Genomic DNA, 19,812 nt, shown 5'->3' with positions numbered 1-19,812 from the left:
ATAAGACTAGGATGGGTACCCTGGTTTTGCCAATCCTTTGTGTGATCATTATATACAACTGAGTACTGTATGTCCATGTGTGTCAGTATGAGTGTCTATTCAGTAACATGACAATTATGTACATGTATAGTGTGGACAGCAGCTATACAAGGAAGAGTTTCAGAAAAGCCAGCATTCTTAGAAACACAGTGTAACTCCTCCTCAATGAGTTTTTTTTCTAGACATTTAGTGTTCTTTTGTCAAATGAAAAGCTCTTTTTTCACCATTCATTGATTATTTAACCCTCTCTGACCTCATGTGCAACTTTCTTTAGATCAGTCACCTTACTTTCTAACTCTTCTTACTCTCTTACCTATCTAAATTTTCAATCTTTGCTTATACCCTTCACTGTCAATTAAAATGTTATTACATATTGTGTTGACATTGTAAGTAGTGTAGTATGCCACACTTTGTATTGTTGAATATTTTTACTGCTGTAATTGCCTATTGCTCATGTTTGATCTATTCTTACTGTACACCGCCTTGAGTGAATTCCTTCAAAAAGACTGTAAATAAATCCAAATAAATAAATAAAATAAAAAATTAATACAGTTTTATAAAAATTTGATTCTTTCTATTTCTGCTTTTGGCTTATGTACCACATTCCTCACAGCTTTGGGTCACCTTTAACAGCAACAAAGTACATCAGTAACATAATACATAATAAAACAGTAAAATACATATCTACAGAAGTCCATTGAAATGTCTTCAATAGTTTCTATGGTTTATCTTGATTGGCTTCCTTGGACATGCAGCTTGGCAAAATCTGATATTTTATGTTCAAAACCCTGAGTGATGTCATACTTTTTTGGAAGCTTCCTTTTATAAGATGGCTTCTTCTTATGTGCATCATACCAAATACACATATTTATCCCTCCATCCCACGCACTGTATGTATTCTGCAAATAGTTCTGCATTCATGAGTCTTATGTAAAATACACTGGACATTTTTAGTGTCCCTACTTGCATGTCCATTTTCTGACTAGATATCCTACACAAATTTAGGCTGCACCCAAAGTAAAACTTAAAGACATTCTACACAGCAGCCAGAAAGAGTGCCCGGGTGTCCTATTATGGTCTGTTTGTATTTTGCATTATGTACTGCAGATTAAAATATACAATGTACACTGGGCTCTAACCCTTAAACCACTGGCTTAGCTCAATCATTAATATTAGACTCCTGAGATTTGGGCTGCTATTACTCAATAACTAATATTTGTCTAGGAATCTAACCTTAGAAATGTTGTTTTAAAAGTTCAGAATAACAGAGAATTGTCCAAGTATTCAATTGCCATTTACCTGGTAGGGTTGAAGTAAGTTTTGAAATTCCTTTGATGCCAACGTGTCTTTTAAAAGTTCCTTAACACGTGGACAGTTTTGAAAGGGAAGAAGCAACTGAAAAAGAGTAAGAAGGATATGTTAGGTGGGTAGAAGAAAAGAAAGATTAATTTCTAATTTGTGTAAATGCATAATTTCAAAATCGTTTTGTCTCTCAGTAGGGAAAATTTTTATTTACACTAATCTTGGCATGTAACATCTTGAGTAAGGAAACCTAGATCTTTTGACAATCAACCTGTAAATGTTTTATATTCAACATGTCCAATTTTCCTCCATATGGACTTGTATCGACTTTGTGCCAGTGGTAAGAAATTTGGAAGACTGAAGCTAAATGGTATTATAAAAACTGGGAAGCCAAAGGCATTCTTCGTCTTTGCTATGCTTACAAGTTCTGGGTTTCTGAAAATTCCATAGATACCCCAGAACAATGTTGTCAAGAACTACAAAATGGTTTTAGATTTTTTAACAGGTATTATATAAAATATTTATAACACCCCAGAAAGCTGATTTCTGCAAACAGCCTGTATCCTACTCCATCAACTAACCATATTCTCGAGCTGTTTAAAGGTGTCTTCTCAAAAAGCTAGGAGGGGTAGAGGAGGGATGACCTATTTGTAGAATCACACTCCTTAGTTAACACTTCCCACTGGGAAGTGTCAATGAATACTATACCCTCCAATTCTCTTGGAACTCATCATTCAGTGTCAGCAAAGGCCACTGAAGTTGCTGGAGCAAACTGTTTGGGGAAATAAAGGAGGGGGCTGTTGCTGAAAAGTGGAATAAACTGCCAGCATAGGAGAGCAGAAGATAGAAGCTCAGATATACCAAGTCACATGCATTTGGTGTGTGATATACGCATTCGGCCCTGTTCTCCAACTCACACGCCAAAGCCCCTTCCTTTCATGCTGGCCTCCACCAGAAAAAAAAAACCTCCTTCCTGAAACCTCCCACTACCTACCCCCAGACCTGCCCGAATGTTGCCCTGGTGGTCTAGGGTATTAAGTTTGGCAGCATCTATCCCCAGTTGCTACTTTCCGTGCTGGCTCCATGGTTCTAAATGGTGGCCTTGAATTCTCGCGAGATTACTGTAAGATATCACAGCTGCCATTTTGTGCTTCGGAGCCACCAACTGCTGAAGAGTAGAAAGAAGTCAGGGTGAAGCATCGAGGTAATGTAAACATCCTACATACTAACCTGATCCTGTGACACTGGTGTAGTGTGTACTGGAATGGGCTGCCATTTGAGGTTGGGATTCCAAATCTCCTTATCAACTGGTGGAAACAGTCCTGCCAGGTTGGCCTGGGCACTCATAAGAGTTCGGTCATAATCTGTGCTTTGAACATAGACCTGGCATCAGTATTTGGAAAGAAAACAAACAAAAACAACATTACATTTGTGTAAGAGTTATAGTCTATGATTATGCTGTATGTATGAAAACCTGGGGCATGGGAGGGGCATGTGTGTACCAAGTACTTGCGCACTAACATTTTAGAATACTGTCAATAATGTGCATAATTGGCAGCATTTAGGCGTGAGCAGTTACACCAGCTTTTGACATGGCATAAGTGTTCATGTGGAGTGGAGGAGTGGCCTAGTGGTTAGAGCACCAGTCTTGCAATCCAGAGGTGGCCTCTTCAAATCCCGCTGCTGCTCCTTGTGATCTTGGGCAAGTCACTTGACCCTCCATTGCCTCAGGTACAAACTTAGATTGTGAGCCCTTCTGGGACAGAGAAATATCCAGTGTACCTGAATGTAACTCACCTTGAGCTACTTCTAAAAAAGGTGTGAGCAAAATGTAAATAAATAAGTGTCGAAACGTAAGCAGGTAAATGCCTACTAATGCTAGTATTCTAGAATGGTAATGACGTGCATAACTACCAATACAGAATCTGCACTTAGCGCCAGTGGCGTACTGAGGGCAGGGTGGTGGTCCACCCCGGGTGCATGCTGCAAGAGGGGTGCAGGGAGCTGCCACGCGGCTGTCAGCTCCGCTGGATCCCTGTTCCCTCTGCTGTTACTTCCTGTTCCGGGGCAGAGGGAGCAGGGAACCATCAGAGCCGACAGCCACGCAGCTGCTCCCTGCACCCCTCTTGCAGCGTGCACCCAGGATGGGGGGGGGGTCTTGGAGGTGGTGCATCAGGGGGAGGCGGACAGTGATGCGCTGGGGGGGGGGGGGGGGGTTGTGTCGTGCTGCAACCTTAGAGCACAGCATCCTAATGCCTAGCTTTAGCCTACTTTTATAGAATTACTTCCATAATGCAAGTATAAATGTTAGTGTCTTCTGTACAGAATTGCCCTAATTATGTCATGGTGGTGGGACTAGCCATATCAGGTCAGGTTCTATATATGGTGCTGAAAAAATTGGCACGGAAAAAAAATGCACTTAGCACTATTCTATATACCTTGCATAAATTTAAGCACAGCGTAGAGAATATATGTAATGCCCGTCCTCATGACTAAAATTTAGGGGTGACCATTTACGCCAACTAAAACCTGGTGTAAATGCCTGCATCTAACTTAGGCGCGAATTGGGAACATTCTATAAAAGTGTACATAATTTTTTGGAACGCCCATGACCCACCCATGCCCCTCCTATGGCCACACTCCCTCTTGAGATCCGTGCATTAGAATTTACTCAGGATACCTAAGACAAGGAAGTTTCTTTTTGTATGAAATGAAGGCTGCTTGCATCTGTGACAGTAACAAATGTTTGGTAAATTTGCTCACAGTAAAGACTTTTCTTTTTGTTTACCATGTCGGCTGTCTGTGTCTCTGAAGGATCCATGCCTGGTCACTAGTCCACACTATCACATTATGGTGGCAGCTTAGAGATTTTTTTTGTCTCTGTCAGAAGAGACAACCCATGTAATCTTCAGAGATTGGGGCCTCAGTATAGCAGAGCTGCCAAGTTACCCATTCCAGGAGGGAGACTTTTTGGCCAGTCCTAACTTTTACCAAACTCATCTTGGTGTATTATGGGACCTGCAGTTCTGACCTCAATGGATAGAATCATGGACTACGAATACTACACTGCTTTGGGATGTAAGTTTAAAACCAGAACTGGACAAAATGTCTCCCTCCTGGAATGGGTAACTTGGCAGCTCTGGTATAGGTAGGTGTGTGTGTGTGTGTGTGTGTGTGTGTGTGTGTGGGGGGGGGGGGGGTATATCTGTATAAAGGCAAAGAGAGTAGCTCTGCCTTAGAGAGACAGGGAAAAACTAAAGAGTTATTAAGAGTTGGACAAGCAGGTTTTTGTTTTCTGGGGTTTAAACAGTGTGCAGTGCTTTACTGCAGCAAAGAAACTCTGTCTTGGAGTTCACAGGAGGAGGACTAGCCAGGAGAGGCCAGAGAAGTCGGGCTGTGTGCATGCCACACCTAGCCAGGAGAGCTGGCAAAGTGAGAGAGACAAAGTGTTTAAAAGCGTACAAGGAAAAGGATTTAAAAGTGTACTTGGAAGCTGTTCCTTGTTGAAAGCACAGTGAGAAAAAGTGTGTTGTGACTTCAGAATGAGCTACAAACAGCACAGTGCTGAAAGCTGGAAGCTTGATTGAGCTGCTGAATACACCTGGTGCAAAGGAAGTATAGGGATAGCCTGTGAGCAGTACCTGTGAGAGAAAGTGTTTGGGCTGGAAGGCTTCCCTAATTAAGCACAGTGAGTACAGCTGTTTGCCAGCTGCTCAGAAGCAGAGAAAGCTTCTGTGCAAAAGTGAAAAGAAGAGCTGCTGCTGGAGCACCTAGGAAAAGCCAGTCCAGATCCAAGAGTGTAGCTGGAACAGAAGCTGCTATTGAGACGCTGGCTCTGGGAGACTGCAGAGCAAAGAAGCATAAAGGAAAAATATTGTGCACAGAGAAAGCAGTAAAGGCTGAACTGCTGCCAGAGAAGCTGCAGCTGGGGCAGTTCAGGAATTTTGATTTTAGAGTAGAAGTTACAGCCAGAGGTGGAGCTTAGTGTCCTGATACAAGGCCAGCTCCTGAATACACAACAGACCAGAGGGAGTAAGAGACTCCAAGCTGTGGGCTGAGGATAGAAGCTGCTGTGCTGTAAGCTGCAACAGGAGCAGGTGGAAATCCTAGAGTGCAGTAGCTGTTTCAAGTCAGTACTGCAGTATATACTGGTGGGGACCAGTGAGTGTGCATTAAGGATTAAAGAAGAAAAACTCTAGGATGGACATTTGGGATCAGGAGCGGCAGGAAATCTGGTTAGCCATGCAGCAATGCCCTGTAAATTCAGACTACCAGCCCTGGGAGTGTGCCACGGCTGAGGAACAGAGAAAGGTCAAGAAGAGGGCCATGGAAAAGTCACAAGGGGTGACTGGCAGAGAGTCTACTGGGGTAGCTGAGAAATGCCCAGGAGGAAGGATGATAATGAAGACTCCAAGAGGGAGCAAGTTAAGTGACCTGCCAGAAGTCAAAGGGCTTTAGGAGGTAAATTTGGAGCTCATTTTCAAAGCACTTAGACTTACAAAGTTCCATAGGTTACTATGGAACTTTGTAAGTCTAAGTGCTTTGAAAATACGTCTAAGTGTCTTGACAAAGGCAGGAAGCTTAAAGTAAGACAAGTGGCTGGGCAGCATGGAAGAGTGATGCCTGACTGAGGGAGTGAGCTACAATTCAAGTCCAGAAGTCCCAAGAAGGGAAAGGGGGCTTGTCATGCACAACAGGTAGAGGTTAAGTGCCTGTTCATATGCAGCCCAAGAAGTGGAAGGAAGTCCACTCCTGTGGTTTGGAAGTGATCAAAGATCTGGACTGGTTGTCTGCCATGGTGTCTCAACCAGGGGAAGAGAGAGACCACATTGAGGATCACCCGGTAGAGGTTCAGGACCCACTGCGGGATCTAGCTAGCGAGTTGGAGGAGGCTGACCCCTATATTCAGATGCTGACAGATGAGTTGCAGCAAGCCACTGGGTATGTGAAACAACTATGGGAGAAAAAGAAGTCCCTCCAACATCAACTGGTAGAGGTTAAGTACCAGGCTGCAGGATCTGGCAAAAGAGAAAGAGGAACTGAGGAGAGCTCTTGCTGAGAAAACTGAGTACATGGAGAAGCTACAGTCTATCTGCACTGATGTAGAAGCAGAACAGAAAGGTTTACGTGAAACCGTTGAACAGCAGGCAGAAGAAATAAGGCAACTGAGTGCCAAGTCCCAAGGAAGCGACCCTGCAGAGACAGGAATACAAGCAAGGCTGGAGGAACTCCAGGCCTTGGAAAGAGGAACTCCAGGCCTTGGAAATCTCCACTCCAGGCCTTGGAAATCTCCACTCCAGGCTTTGGAAATCTCCTTAAGCTACAGACAGCAGCAGCTGGAGAAGGAGAGAGTGTGGTCACAGAGCCAGAATGTATGGCTGAGAGCCCAGTTGAAGGCAAAGACCCAGGAAGTCCTGTCTTTACACTGTGACAGAGAACAGGAGGTCACAGAGCTGAGGAACTGTCTGAAGCAGAAGACAGAGGAGGTTACCCAGATGCAAGAGCAGGTTACCTGTGTGATGAGGCAGAAGCAGGCAGAGGAGCTGCTTGCTGAAGTGGAGAAGGCAATGAAATTTACGCGGGTTGCAGAGGAGCAAAGGGAGAATGCCTTGGCAGAAGACAGGTAGTTCCGTGAAATGAAGGCCACTTGCATCTGTGACAGTAACAGACTTTTGGTAAATTTTGTTCACAATAAAGACTTTTCTTGTGATTTACCTTGTCTTCTGCCTGTTTCTGTGAAGGGTCCATGCCTGGCCGCTAGTCCACACTATCACAGGCTTGTTACTTAATTAAGTTGCGCACCCAATTTGGCACCACTGCCAAATTTACGCATGTAACTTTAGTCGCCATATATAGAATCCAGGCCATAGGGGGTAATTCAGTACAGGTCACCTAAAGTTAGGCGATGTTACACACGAAGCACAAATTCTATATCAGCAATCACGCATGTAATTGCTATTATGCAATACTAGCATAAGTCAGTATTTATGTGCCAACTTTAGGTGCAGCTGCTTACACTGTGGCAATAGCTGGTGTAAATGTCCGTGTGTACATGTTACAGTTACAGATGTAAATGTAAGTATTGTGTAACCTTAGCGCATAAGTGCTAGGCATGCCCCTGACTCTCCCATGCCCTTCCTGTATCAACACCCCTCCCCTCACACACAGTAACATGCTAAAGGATTTCAGTGTTAAGGTTATACAATTATAATTAAGTGCAAATTAATGCCACAGTGCCAATTAACTCCATTTCTAAGCAATTACTTTTAGTGCCAACTAACACCTAATTTATCAATTAAGTTACACACATAACTGGCACTAATCTATAACCTACATCAGTACATAAGTATTGCCACACTGGGATAGACCAAAGGTCAATCAAGTCCAGCCTCCTGTTTCCAAAAGTGGCCTATTCAGGTCACAAATAACCTGGCAAGATCCCCAAAAAGCTCAATATATTTTATGCTGCTTATCCCAGAAATAAACAGTGGAATTTCCCCAAGTCCATTTTAATAATGGTCTATGTACTTTTCCTTTAGGAAGCCATCCAAACCTTTTTTAAACCCCACTAAGCTAACCGCCTTTACCACATTCTCTGGCAATGAGTTCCAGAGTTTAATTGCATGTGCAAGTTTGTGTGTTATGAGCAAAAATGTGTGCACAAGATTATAGAATTGTGGGGGGGTGGGGGGGGGGGCTAACGCTCCTCGAAATTCATAGACAGTATCTGAATATCTGCTTTTGAATCTCTGGCCCTGGCTCTAAACCCACTTTAATAGCAGTGAAAGGCCTCTTTAAAACCTTTATCTTCATACCAAGTGTTCCATACAACAACTATAATACATTTTTCAAAACTATAATACATGTTTCAAAAACAAAGGGCATTTTAGTTGCTTTTCTGTTTTGAACTGATCGTTTACTTGCCTCGTGTCGATTGTACGTGTCATTCAGAAATCCTGAGTACCGTATCCGTAAAAATTTTCCAAGTTCATAATGCTGTTGCATTCCAATCTGTGGGAAAAAAAGTGCAGACCAGAAGTGTTAATCTGAAGTGCACATACAACGGTCATATGCTTCTAACCATCTGATAATTTTGTAGTGCGACCCTCCGCACTAATTCTGAACCCTTCTCTGGCTTTTCTTTTGTGTACAGTTAAAATCAGTTCTGTGAAAGGCATGGATGGTATTTCCAGGTAACAAATTCCTCTTACCAGCACAGGCTCTTCATTCTTTTCAGCAATTTTTTCTTCAAATTTTCGATAAGATAAAACTTACTGAAACAAGACACCGTACTTGTTTTTTAACACAGGGTCCATTTGTATGAACTGCATTCTGCTGAATCTCAAATTTGTACAATCATTGGCTTCCTTACAAAAGATAAGTAATTCATGGCTTTTTTCCCCTTGGTCCTTAAATAGGATGCTCTCAGCTTGAATTGGATTGATAAGTGGCTCATTTTGGTCCCTTGATAAATTATTACTTATGATGATTATGTTACTGTCCATTGTGGGTTAGTGTGATGTTTTTTGGCTTTATCCTTTGTAAGTGTATTTTTATTAGGGACTTTAAAGTATTTTTACATTGATTTATACATTTTATTAAGAGGCCATTTTACTAAAGCTTTGTGCACTAACAGACATTAGCATGCGCTAAGTGCTAAAAAGCCCATTATCAACCTAATTCTATTTATGGTACTGAAAACTGCAAGCAAAAATTTGGGCACAGATCCAATTTGCATGTGCAATTTAATTACATAACGAGTCAATCATCTCTGATAATTGGGCGCTAATCAATTATCGGCACTAATTGGCAATAATGTAAACTGTTGTATGTGTGAATTTGTAAAGGGAATGTAGCCATGGGAGGGGCATGGGCAGTTCGGAGGTGTTCCTGGAATTTGAATGTAGTGTTACAGAATATGGTTGATCTGCACCTAATTTAGGCATGAGAATTTATACCAGGTTTCAGTAGTTGTAAATCCTTGTGCCCAAAATTGGGTGTGGATCCTGATGCCAAATATTATTCTATAAACGACACCCAACTCCGATCCGTTTCTAGAATAGCATTGTGTGCACATTTTTTTCAGCACCACATACAGAATTTGGTCCTATGTATGTATGGGCTTCTTAGCATTTAGCACACGCTAAGCTTTAGAAAAAGGGCCCCTAAATGATTTGTATGTTATAAATAAATGTACTATAAATATTGCCACAAAGTCATATATACACCGTTTTTTTTTTTTTTTTTTTGCCAAAACAGTAAACAGAATGAATGCAATTTTGGATCTGAGGTGGAGCCTGCAGTTCCACATGTGCTTTGTTCCTGTAGAGATGAAAATTAATTGTTGCACGAAAACTGTTTCCTGTATACCTGACAGGCACAAAAATTATGCATGGATAAATGAGAGAACACAGGTACAGGGCTTTCAAAATTAAATCCCCATGCATAATTATCCCAATCTGCCCTGCCTCCTGCCCCTGCCTCCTTTTCCTGCAGCAAAATTATATTTATACTTTTCTCCATGAAGAGGGTGGGTGAGGCAATATTCAAGGAAATCACTTTGAATATTGCCCCCCACATTTTTTCCTTTATTATATCCCTCTTCCTGCCCCTCTCTACACTATCTAATACATCCCCCATCCTATCCCTCCCTAACATTTTCCCATACTAAACTACATGTTAATCCCTATACGCTCCCACCTACCATTCCCCTAACTCTTCCATCCTCCTTCTTGCCCATCTTACCTATCCACACATAAACGAGTACCGCTTTACTTAAAATATCATAGCTACATCCATTTTATATCACTTTGTTAATATGATTTCTATGTAAGCCGCATTGAACCTGCTATTGAGTGGGAAAGTGCGGGGTATAAATGTTACAAATAAATAAATAATAAAGTCAGGGGAAACGTAGATTTCCTAATTTAAATATATTTTACTGAGATCTGTTTTTAAAAATGACTGGATACCATGGTTTTTGGATTTCCCTTAAAAACTACAAAGGTCCTCTCTTGGGGGGAGGGGTGACTGGTACAGTGGAGCAGTTTTTATTAGATAACCTGGGGGCGTATCACCGTAGACACAGGGGCAACACCTTGTTATTTCATAAGATGAGTTTGGTGGTGCGCAAATACATATTGCAACACTGATTGTCTCCTGAGCTCCCGAACTTTTGGCACCGGAAAAATCAACTCTATCTTTTGGTGACATGGGAGGCTAGAGATGCCAAGGGATCCCCTAAGAGGAGGAAACAATTCCTGCTGGTTTGGGAGTCTTAGCTTCAATCTTTAAATCCAAGAGGGCATGGTTTGATCTTGAATATTTTGTGAGACATGCTTTTCTAGATATTTGTGTGCCTGTGCAATCCTGCTGCTATTATTGGGTTGGGAGAGAGTTTATGGGGGCTACAAGAACATGAGCCCTCTGTGCTCTTTGCAGATGTCTACGGGGAATGGGGTAGAAGGGTGTTGGGAGGGGGAAGATAGGAGGCAGAAGACTGAAATATTGTTTGTCGGTTCAACTTTCATACATAACTTTTGTTTTGTTGCTGCTACCCACAGGTTTATTATTTAAAAAAAAATGTTTTAACAAAAAAATGACTGGATACCAGTCTACTACTTTTACTAATCATTTCTACAGTGCTATAAGACATTTATTTATTTATTTATTTATTACATTTGTATCCCGCGCTTTCCCACTCAATGCACGCTCAATGCGGCTTACACAGTAATAGGAATAAAGAATACAACACTGAACACAAACATGTAACAGACAGTCCCTGCTGAGATGAGCTTACAATCTATTCAAGACAGACAAAACAGGACAAATACTACTACTACTACTTATCATTTCTATAGCGCTACAAGGCATACGTAGCGCTGTACACCATACACAAAAAAAGACAGTCCCTGCTCAAAGAGCTTACAATCTAGATAAGACAGGTAAAGAGACAGAACAATTACGGGTAAGGGAATAAAGAGGTGAGGATAAAAGGACAGGGCAAGTGAGTAGTGGTTAGGAGTCAAAAACAGTGGTAAAGAGGTGGGCTTTAAGTTTGGACTTGAAAACGGCCAAAGACGGGGCTAGATGTACATGCTCGGGAAGTCCATTCCAGGCGTGAGGTGCAGCAAGATAAAAGGAATGACATCTGGAATTAGCAGTAGAGGAAAAGGGGACAGATAAGAGAGATTTATCTACAGAACGGAGTACTCGAGGGGGGGGACGTAGGGAGAGACAAGAGTGGAGAGGTACTGGGGAGCGGCAGAGTGAATGCACTTATAGGTTAAAAAATAAGGGATTAGGAAGTACATTTATTCTGGGAATGATTAAAACAACATGGGTATTGAACAAGTGGATAAGGGGTTATGAATTAAAAACTAAAAAGGGTGGACTTTTAGCCTGGATTTGAATAGAGCTAGGGATGGAGCATGATGCACCGACTCAGGAAGTCTATTACAGGCCTACAACACAGCAAGATGGAAGGAACGGTAGTGGAGAAGAAGGGTACAGACAAGAGTGACTTACCTGATGAACAGTGTTTCTGGGGAGGGGTGTAGGGAGAGATAAGAGAGGAGAGATACTGAGGAGCTGCAGTATGAAAAAAAAATCTAGATAATATAGTCCCTGTGGATAATAAAACTATGTAAAACCCAAAAAGCCCATATTAAATCATAAACTCCATATATGTAAACAGTTTTAGTCTTGTTGAGGGATGATTTGTTTCATGTTTTGAGCCAGAACTGTGTTATGTTATGGTGATATATTAGATGTATATATATATATATATATATATATATATAAAATCTGGTCATTCTGAGGAGGTGTTGGTGGAAGGATAATTGTCTTTATTTTGGTCACTGAAGAGTAGAATGCTGCAAGGTGCCATGTTTGCTCTGCATTTTTACAATACAAGATCAATGTTGCAGGTGTTGGGGGTACAATATTACTTATTTGAAGGTGTTGTTCAAATTTTGTTCCCTGTGAATGACAATTTAGGGGGTGGATTGGGTAAGACTGAGGCACTGTGGGTTGGGAATAAGGTGAGGAATGAGTTGACAGTTTTAGATTTGGGGGCTGAACAGACTGAGATTAAAGAGGCAGTTAAAACTGTAGATATATGGTCTAATCTTGAGATCTCAATGATAATGCTAATATTGTTCAGCTGTCCTTTTTTATATCTTTGGACAGCACATCAGCTGCATCCTTACCTAGAGCTCCAGGACTTGAGGATTTTGACTCTGGTAGATTATTGTATCAGCATACTGACTGATCCAGAATACGGCTGCAAAATTAATGGGCAGATTAAGGAAGTCTGATCATATTGACTCCCTGTAGTATACCAAATACAGTTTAAAATATTAACTTTGGTTTTAAGGTATGCGGGTTAAATGAAAAGCAATGCCTCCATCATAGTTTATCAACAGATAGCAGCACTAATGCGCTAAATGTGTTCACTTGTTCTTTGAAATCTTTTCCGTGACCTGAGTTGGCGAGAAGTGTCTATGTGAAGAAGCTGCTTTGCTATTGCTTGTGAAATGGAAGCATGCAGTAAGCATTCGTCAGTAGGATTTAAGCAACATGCCATGATAGAATTTCTGACTGTTGGAGGAGTCCTTCCAATTGAAATTCATCAATGCATGCAGGTTGTTTATGGGGATGACTGTGTTGATATGAGTACTGTGCATTGCTGGGCCAAAAATGTAAAGACTGTGGACTGGGATGAGCTGATTTATGTGACCAAAAATGAAGTGGACAACCCATGACAGCAAAAAACTAGTCGCACATGAGAAAGGTTGACATATTTGTAAAGGACAATCAGAAAATCACTCAAGGGGTCTTTTACAAAGGCGAACTAGCGTTTTTACTGCACGCTAAATGCTAGAAATGTCCATAGGAATATATATGGCGGTCATTTTTGTTGTAGTTACAGAGCAGACGATGAAGTGCAAACCTCTACCCTGATGAAGAACTTCGAAACCTGGCCATGTTGGCAGAGGTTTGGCTCGTTTGCAAAAATTGCTGCTAAAAAGCTAAGTACTTTGTTACTTATAAGTAAAAGTGAAAAGTTCAGGATTTGTTTAAATTGTTGAGTGAAGATTATGTATATTTAAAAGAAAGAAGAGAAAGAAAGAAAAGAAAAAATGGATAATATTGGGTAGATCTATGAAGAGTTACACGGCGCCCTAAGTATGTGGGACGCTGTGCCCGCAAGGGATTTGCTGATGAAGATTCTGATGATCTCCATATAGATATATAAATAAAAAGTTTCTTTAGTGCATTCTTGAAAGCAGATTGAATATATGAATTTATACTTACAGACTATAAAAGAGTGGATGTTTGGGAGATAATTGTGGTACATAGGAATATATGGGCATCTCTAGTGTTTAGCGCACGCATATTTAATACATGCGCTAAAAACGTTAGTGCGCCTTTGTAAAAGGGGCTCTCAAAGTGTTACAGTGCAACCTTGCAAACTTTGAAAGAATGATTGAGAAGAGTTACGAAACACATGAAGGAAATTCTGTTGCAAAATGACAGTACTAGGCCTTACACAAACAAAGCAGCACAGATGGGTCTCAGAGTCGTACAGCCCAGACTTAGTGCCATGTAATTCTATCTTTTTTTCCCAAAAATTGAAGGAATACCTTCAGGGAATTCTGTTGCAAAATGACAACACTAGGCCTCACACAGCACAAAACACCACAGAGGCAATTGCAAAAATGGGTCTCAGAGTCATACAGCCCAGACTTAGTCTATGCAATATCTTTTTTCCAAAATTGAAGGAATACCTTCAGGAGAATCTTTTTGATTCGAATGAAGAGGTGAAAAGGATTGTGAGAAACTGGTTGAAGAGATAAGATGTACAGTTATTTTGCGAAGGCTTTCAAAAACTGGTCCACTGATGGCAGAAATGTATGGTGAATGGTGGCGACTACATAGAAAAGTAAATGCATGTAATACAAGAGCAAGTTTCAAGCATTATTTTGTTTTTTTATTAATTAAAAATATTCATTTAAATAAAACTTATGGAGGTGGAGGCATTACTTCTCATTTAACCCTCATATATTTGGGTTTAGCACCTATGCACCTTCAAGACAGATCATGGAGGTATGCTCTCCAGTGAGAACTACTTTCCCAATATGTCGAATGTTTCGCAGTGAGGGAATTTAGCTCAATGTGTTTTTGTTTCAGAGCTTTTTCAGTGGCTGCAGCAGATCGGTGGAATGCGCTTCCTGTAGGATTATGGCTAGTGTGATAAAGTCACATCCAGGATAGTTGGGTTAAGGCAGTTTCAATCTGAAATACAAGCAAGGAGCCAGGGGGTGAGATGAAGAACCCGGACTGGACTCCTAGCTGGAATAGGGGAAGACATGGGTGTAAGCTGGCAGGATGGGTAGATTAGCTGCCACTAGGGGGAAAGAGAGTTAGGAAACCCTGTGTGCAGGAGCTCATCATTAGTCTAATGCTAAACTCAACTGGTATGGGTGTGGGGGAAGCTAATGGAAGGAGAATGATTGGTTGTGAGAGTAGAAGCCAGGGATTGATTAGGCAGGTGGGAAGGAGTCCCAGAGGAGAGAAGCAGTTGCAGGCTGAAAACCCTTGGGTAAGAGAGGTCCCTAAAGTATTGAATTTACCAGTGAAGCTGATGCAGGGTGAAATCCCTTGGGTATGAGAAGTCCCTAAAGTATTGAACTCTCCTGAAGGTAAAGAGAGTAGAAGGTAGAAACTGCTGCTTTGTGATTTAACTGTGATGATGAATTGAATGAACCACTTCTTTTTGGAATTGAACTACTGTTTATTGTGCACTGGATAAAAGAGCCCAGACTGGAGCTGACTGTGAGCCTGTATTGAATCCTGATATGTGCTGATAGCCTACTGCTTAAAGGGCACTATTTGCCACACACTTTCAGGTGGCTTATATGTGCTTAAGATTGAAGGTGAATGCTGCTGTCGGAACTGTGTATCAAGTCTACTAGAAACCTGCATGGAATAAAGTCCTTAAGATTGAAGTTGCTGGTGGACATTTATTTCTTGACTGTACCGGGAGCCTGTGGCTGGAGGAGATTGTTCTATCCTTGGCTGCACCTGGAGGTACCTGGTTACACTAGAAACTCATTTTATAATTTTTAGAAAGCGGTTGAAAGCTTATTTTCATAAGGCATTTTGACAGGTTATGCTTGGAGATTGGGTTGTAAAGGGTTGTTACTGTACTGTATTCGTTTTGGTACTGTAATAAGTGCTTATAGTATTTCATGTTACGGGTATAAACTGCAGTGTGTAACTTATTATTATAATTGTCAGTATATAAGAATGTAAATAAATAAATGCAAGGTTCCACATTAGGAGTCACTGACCAGGAAAGGGATTTAGGCATCGTCGTTGATGATAAGTTGAAACCCTCTGCTCAGTGTGCGGTGGTGGCTAAGAAAGCAAATAGAATGTTAGGCATTATTAGAAAAGGAATGGAAAACAAAAATGAGGACATTATAATGCCTTTGGATTGCTCCATAGTGTGACTGCACCTCAAATATTGTGTTCAATTCTGGTCACCGGATCTTAAAAAAGATATAGTGGAATTAGAAAAGGTACAGAGAAAGGCGATGAAAATGATAGAGGGGATGGGATGACTTCCCTATGAGGAAAGACTAAAGCAGCTAGGGTTATTCAGTTTGGAGAAAAGAAGGCTGAGGGGAGATATAATAGAAGTCTATAAAATAATAAGTGGAGTGGAACGTGTAGACGTGAATTACTTGTTTACTCTTTCCAAAAATACTAGGACTAGGAGGCACTCAAGGAAGCTACAATGAATCAGAGAAAATGTTTCTTCCCTCAACGTGTAATTAAACTCTGGAATTTGTTGCCAGAGAATGTAGTAAAAGTAGTTAGCTTAGCGGGTTTAAAAAGATGTGAATGGGTTCCTAAAGGAAAAGTCCATAGACCATTATTAAAATGGACTTGTGGAAAATCCACTGTTTATTTCTAGGATCAGCAGAGTAAAATGCATTATATTTTTTAGGGATCTTGCCAGGTACTTGTGAACTGGATTGACCACTGTTGGAAATAGGATGCTGGGCTTGATGGACCTTCAGTCTGTCCCAGTATGGCAATACTTATGTACTTATGTAAATAAAGTGCGCTTAACAGAACCCCCAACATACACATACTAATCAAAGTATCCTTAGTTGCATGGTTACAGTAGTCTGTTTTTCAGGTTTGATGTATTTGTGTGCTCAGTACAGAGCTGCACATGTAAGCATTTTTCACTGGAAAAGTATGAAGGGCTGATGCAGCTATCTTTGCTGAATAAGACATGGTGCACAAATAGTTTGAATCAATCTTCAAGGCTTTGGCCCATAGATGCAAACTTATGGGAAAGCGAGTGATGGATCAGGTCATGAATATCAGTGGCGTACCAAGGGGGGGGGGGGGGGGCGGTGGGGGCGGTCCGCCCCGGGTGCACACTGCTGGGGGGTGCCGCGGTGCGCGCCTGTCGGCTCCGAGTTCGCTAACTTCGCTCATTTGCTGCAGCTCCCTCTGCCCCGGAACAGGTTACTTCCTGTTCCGGGGCAGAGGGAGCTGCAGCGAACGAGCAAAGTTAGCGAACGAGCGAAGTTAGTGAACTCGGAGCCGACAGGCGTGTGCTGCGGCACCCCCCCCCAGTGGCATGCACCCGGGGGGGTGTCATTTTGCCAGGGGAGGAGGTGTCATTTCGCAGGGGGGGCACATCGGCGATCCGCCCCGGGTGTCATCCAGGCTAGGAACGCCACTGATGAGTATTACTTTTTTTTTGTTACATTTGTACCCCATGCTTTCCCACTCATGGCAGGCTCAATGCGGCTTACATATTGTATTCAGGTACTTATTTGTACCTGGGGCAATGGAGGGTTAAGTGACTTGCCCAGAGTCACAAGGAGCTGCCTGTGCCTGAAGTGGGAATTGAACTCAGTTCCTCAGGACTAAAGTCCACCACCCTAACCACTAGGCCACTCCTTACATTTTCTTGGCTTCATTTTATTTATTTTTTTAACTATGAATTTTTCCATAACATCTCTGCAAATTTACATGAATTAAAAACCTTTAAAATGCCCATAGGCAGTATATTTGGAAGGAGAGGCAAACCTGTGAAAGTTGTTCAAATCCCTGTGGCCAAGCATCTTCTTTGTGTGGATCCGTCGGATAGGCTTCAAGAGGGCTTCGATCACCATGGCGATACAACTGACCAAAATAAAGTTGTATAAATTAAAATACATATACAACCTTCCTGTTTATATTATTTCACTTTTATTAAGGAAAGTAGTTCAATTCATATAGGGGCCCTTTTACTAAGCGGTGCTAAAAAGCGATTTGCGACAGTTTGAATGTGAGAAATTGGTGCACTTTGGGCCATTTTTCACCCTGGCTGGGAAAAAGGCTTTTTTAAATGGAGCAGTAAATGGCCATGAGCCAAAATTAAAAGTAGCACATGGCTATTTACTGCCTAAGCCTTTACCACCACCCATTAACCTAGCAGTAAGGACATACAGTACATGCTACTTATGCAGTAATCATGCAGCGCTCACCAATGTGGCTGCATTGCCAATTACCGCCGGGAATGCTCCTCTGGTAGAAAATAGAAAAATATTTTCTACCACGGGAAACAGCGTGCGCCAACTTCAAATTACCATCAGGCGCCTACACTACCCCAGCGGTAATGTCGCTTTTGTGCCCGCCACCCGCGCATTAGCCCTACCGCTGCTTAGTAAAAGGGTCTCTCAATTAGCACTAATCTACTCATAGCTTAAAGGGTCAATTTTGAAAAGGTCATGCCGTTTGTCTTTTATTCTATATATATTGCAGCCATTGTTCAAAAGGAAATCATCTATGTTGTTTCCCTTTGAAAATTTGCATCTATAATATACATGTGCAAACAATCACCTACAGTATGTGTTTTGCACCTTCTACCTGTTTAAATAGCTGAATAGATCATAATAGCTTATGTATCAGGGGCATTGGCAGGACTGATTTTATGGTGGGGCCTGAAGTAGGGGTGTAAACACAGCTTCTAGTTCTCTTCCTTCTAACCCAGGCTACCTGCCACTGACTGAGTAGGCCTGGATCCAAAGTGGTGGGACCATGGCCACAACCCTGCTATGTATATTTGAAAACTAAAATCACTAGGAAGATTTGTCATCTATCCATCTCCCTTTCCGTGAAGAAATATTTTCTGATGCTGCTCCTGAGTCTAATTTTCACAATTTATTTTTTATTGTAACATAGAATCAATCCTTATCAGTACCTATAGAGCACTTCTTTAGACAAATAGTGATAAAAAAAAGAAAAATGATAAAGAAAAATAAAATGAACAGCAGCTCCGGCATAGAACATTATAGTTTATCTTATTTCATTTCTAGAGGATTGTTTCTTGCCAAGCTCAGGATCTATTATCAGCCCTTTCACATTACTGAGGCTTCCAAGCTTTGATCCGTAGGTCAGCTGACCATTGGCCTACTTTTCTGTTACCTAAGTGCCTCCATCTCATGGAGCTTATATTCTAATTTATCACTATTCCAGAAAGCATCACATTAGTTATTCATCTTGCTTTCTCTTAGTGCATACAATTACTATCCAATGCCTACACTTCTCACACTTTGTCCAGCCACTCTAACAGTGATGGAGGATATACACACCTATATTTTGCCGCAGTACAGCACTTGGTAGCTGCTAATAGGTGGCCAATCACTTTGGATTTTCTAGTTTGCACTGCTGGAGTGTAGTCCCCCTTTCCCAAGACAAAATAAACAACAGGACCACACCAGGTCCACCAGTAAGGAATCTCTACCTTTCCCCCTAATTTGCCTCAAGAACCCTACTATCCCTGCTCACCATATGTGCCCCACAGTACCCTCCTTTCCATCACCTCTCTAACACTTTCTCTCAATGATGGAGTATATTTACTTCAATCTATCTCATATTTTATGGGATAAGATATCAGCAATACAATACTTATCTGCACAAGAACATCTAAGTGGTTTAACAAATTAAAACAAGTACCTGGCAAGATCCTAAAACAGTAAAACAGATTTTTTAAGCTGCTTATTCCAGAAATAAGCAGTGGATTTTCCCATATCCAACTTAATAGTTATTTATGGACTTTTCTTTTTTGGAACCTGTCCAAACCTTTTTTAAACCCTGCTAACTGGTTTTACCACTTTTTTTGGCAATGAATTCCAGAGCTTCATTAAATGTTGGGTGAATAAATATTTTCTCTGTATTGTTTTAAATGTACTATTTCATAACTTCATTGTGAGGCCTCAGGCCTTGTAGTTTTGGAAAGAATAAACAAGTGATTTATGTCTGCCCATTCCACTCCACTCCACTCCACTCCACTCCACTCAGTATTTTATAGACCTCTATCATAACTCCCCTCAGCCATCTCTTCTCCAAGAAGAGCCCTAGTCACTTTAGCCTTTCCCCATAGGGAAGTCATCC

General features: G+C 41.4%; 1 protein-coding gene across 2 annotated transcripts in view; it reads right to left on the bottom strand.

The window, feature by feature from the left end:
* Positions 1 to 19,812, bottom strand: part of ACPP (acid phosphatase, prostate) — a 97,436-nt gene that overhangs the window by 39,446 nt on the left and 38,178 nt on the right. The window contains exons 2-6 of one of the 2 annotated variants that reach the window (XM_030206490.1): positions 17,464 to 17,559; positions 8,266 to 8,352; positions 2,572 to 2,724; positions 2,504 to 2,506; positions 1,339 to 1,434 (exon numbers count right to left, since the gene is read on the bottom strand). In XM_030206490.1, the coding sequence (XP_030062350.1) occupies positions 1,339 to 1,434; positions 2,504 to 2,506; positions 2,572 to 2,724; positions 8,266 to 8,352; positions 17,464 to 17,559 (435 nt within the window). The remainder of the gene's footprint in view (positions 1 to 1,338; positions 1,435 to 2,503; positions 2,507 to 2,571; positions 2,725 to 8,265; positions 8,353 to 17,463; positions 17,560 to 19,812) is intronic. The other variant, XM_030206497.1, reaches the window with a different exon arrangement.

Source organism: Microcaecilia unicolor, chromosome 1, assembly GCF_901765095.1.
Source record: "Microcaecilia unicolor chromosome 1, aMicUni1.1, whole genome shotgun sequence".
NCBI lineage: Eukaryota > Metazoa > Chordata > Amphibia > Gymnophiona > Siphonopidae > Microcaecilia > Microcaecilia unicolor.
Note: the sequence above shows the minus strand (reverse complement) of the source record. Positions and strands in the feature narration are given on the sequence as shown.